At 39.9% G+C, this 1,874-nt stretch overlaps 1 protein-coding gene across 1 annotated transcript in view; it reads left to right on the top strand.

Moving 5' to 3' along the window:
• Positions 1 to 1,328: 1,328 nt before the first annotated feature.
• Positions 1,329 to 1,874, top strand: part of arl5a (ADP-ribosylation factor-like 5A) — a gene marked incomplete at its 5' end in the record, with an annotated part of 9,192 nt that continues 8,646 nt past the window's right edge. The window contains 2 exon segments of the mRNA XM_014027402.1: positions 1,329 to 1,389; positions 1,516 to 1,663. Of these exon segments, the coding sequence (XP_013882856.1) occupies positions 1,329 to 1,389; positions 1,516 to 1,663 (209 nt within the window).

Below are 1,874 nucleotides of genomic sequence, written 5' to 3'. Positions count from 1 at the left end.
TAATATATACACACACACAGTATATTAGCACACACACACACAATAACTTTAATGTAATAGATATCTGCATCCATTCACCTGCTTCGTTTTAAGGTGGTAAAACAAATTGTTTCTATTTATTCCTTTCTACACACTTCGCAGATTATTTTTTTCTGCACTCCACCTGTTTAATCTGGCGCGCTCCAGCAGGGTGACAATCATTATAGTAGCGCTTTAGAGTGCGCGTGCATTCGGCCGTGCGTCCTTGCGCTATGACCGCAGGAGAAACGAGGTCCAGACTGATTTTTGTGCGTCCCACCTGAGCACTGACTTCACCTGCACTGACAGTCGCCTCGCTGCGTGGAAATGAATGGAGAGCGAGCGACGTCGCCTCCCGTGTGTCGAGCCCTTCACTCATGCAGCGGTGCTCGCTCCTCCTGCAGCAGGCAGTGTGGTCGGTCGGCATCCAAGCAGAGGGAGCGCCGTCACGTAAATATGTGAACAGTTCGGGGTTCATTTTCACACACCTGAACCAGGTCCAGATAAGTTTTTTCCCCTCTTCATTTGCGCTCTCAGCRTCGCTGCTTCCTGCTTCCTCTGTTTTGACTCCAGCTGGTTACATCATCTAAAAGAATTGTGCGGTTGGTCAGTAGAATATAGATTATCAGAGGATAAATTTATATAGTTTCTACCGTATATCGTTTACATCATGCATTCCTAATTCTGATGAGCTTCTTTTTTCCATACATGTAGACCAAAGCTCTGTTGGCAGTTTATGGATTTTATCTCATTCTGTCACGCTCCAGTTTTTCTTAATTAGCCATTTGATCATTACTAACAAGTCTTTTTTTAAAACTCTTCTTTTCACAGGACTTCTAACTTGGCAAGTTAATTAAGATTTGAGAATTTTTTTTGTTTTAATTTTGTTGATGCCTAAAGCTGGGTCCATGTTAAATAAAAAGCCTCTGCTTTACTCCTTCCTGCCGTGGCATCTATTATAAAAAACCCAGTCCTTGTATACGCTCAGAAAACTGGCAACCACTCCTACATGTCACATCTTGTTTATATTTTTATTAGGTAACCCTTGCAATGTAGCAGCCTACTCAGATGTACGTTGGAGAGAAAACAAAGTTTGAAATAAACYATTTGCAGCATCAMTGTCGTACTGATTCTAATTCTGCAGTTTGTTACCCAGATTTTGTGCTGAATACAAAAGACCAGTGCACACCAAGTTTTAAACAGTGTGCACTGGTGGCTGAGTTTATACAACACTCATACATAAACACCTAACCCACATATTGATGTCACTGTTGSTCTGTAAATTCAAATTATTTTTCTTTTCTTTTCAGAGCACAAAGTCATTATTGTGGGCCTAGACAATGCAGGGAAGACTACAATTCTTTACCAGTTGTAAGTATAGTAATACAGTGATTTGAGTTATTTTTATGTGTGTGCAGAGTTTTTAGGTGATAWAAAGCCTAATGAATGCATGACTCATGATCTGAAACATGTTTTTATCCTTGTGGTATGTTCCAGTTCAATGAACGAGGTGGTACACACGTCTCCTACGATTGGAAGTAATGTGGAAGAGATCGTTGTGAACAACACCCACTTCCTGATGTGGGACATTGGGGGCCAGGAGTCCCTCAGGTCATCATGGAACACATACTACACAAACACAGAGGTGAGTATCCTTCTGGCTTCAAGTAGTCCTGGCTGGGTTCTAATAAAAACAACAACATATAAAACTCAAATCATGAAAAAATACACATTTTAAAGACAGCTGTTTTTTGTAAAGTAATAAAAGTACAAAAAAACAATTCTGTGAAACCTACCGTATTTATTCATGTATTATACAATCTCAAGTATAATACACTCATCATTTTTTAGATTTA

The sequence above is a fragment of the Austrofundulus limnaeus genome, unplaced genomic scaffold, assembly GCF_001266775.1.
Source record: "Austrofundulus limnaeus strain Quisiro unplaced genomic scaffold, Austrofundulus_limnaeus-1.0 Scaffold646, whole genome shotgun sequence".
In the NCBI taxonomy this organism is placed as follows: domain Eukaryota; kingdom Metazoa; phylum Chordata; class Actinopteri; order Cyprinodontiformes; family Rivulidae; genus Austrofundulus; species Austrofundulus limnaeus.
Note: the sequence above shows the minus strand (reverse complement) of the source record. Positions and strands in the feature narration are given on the sequence as shown.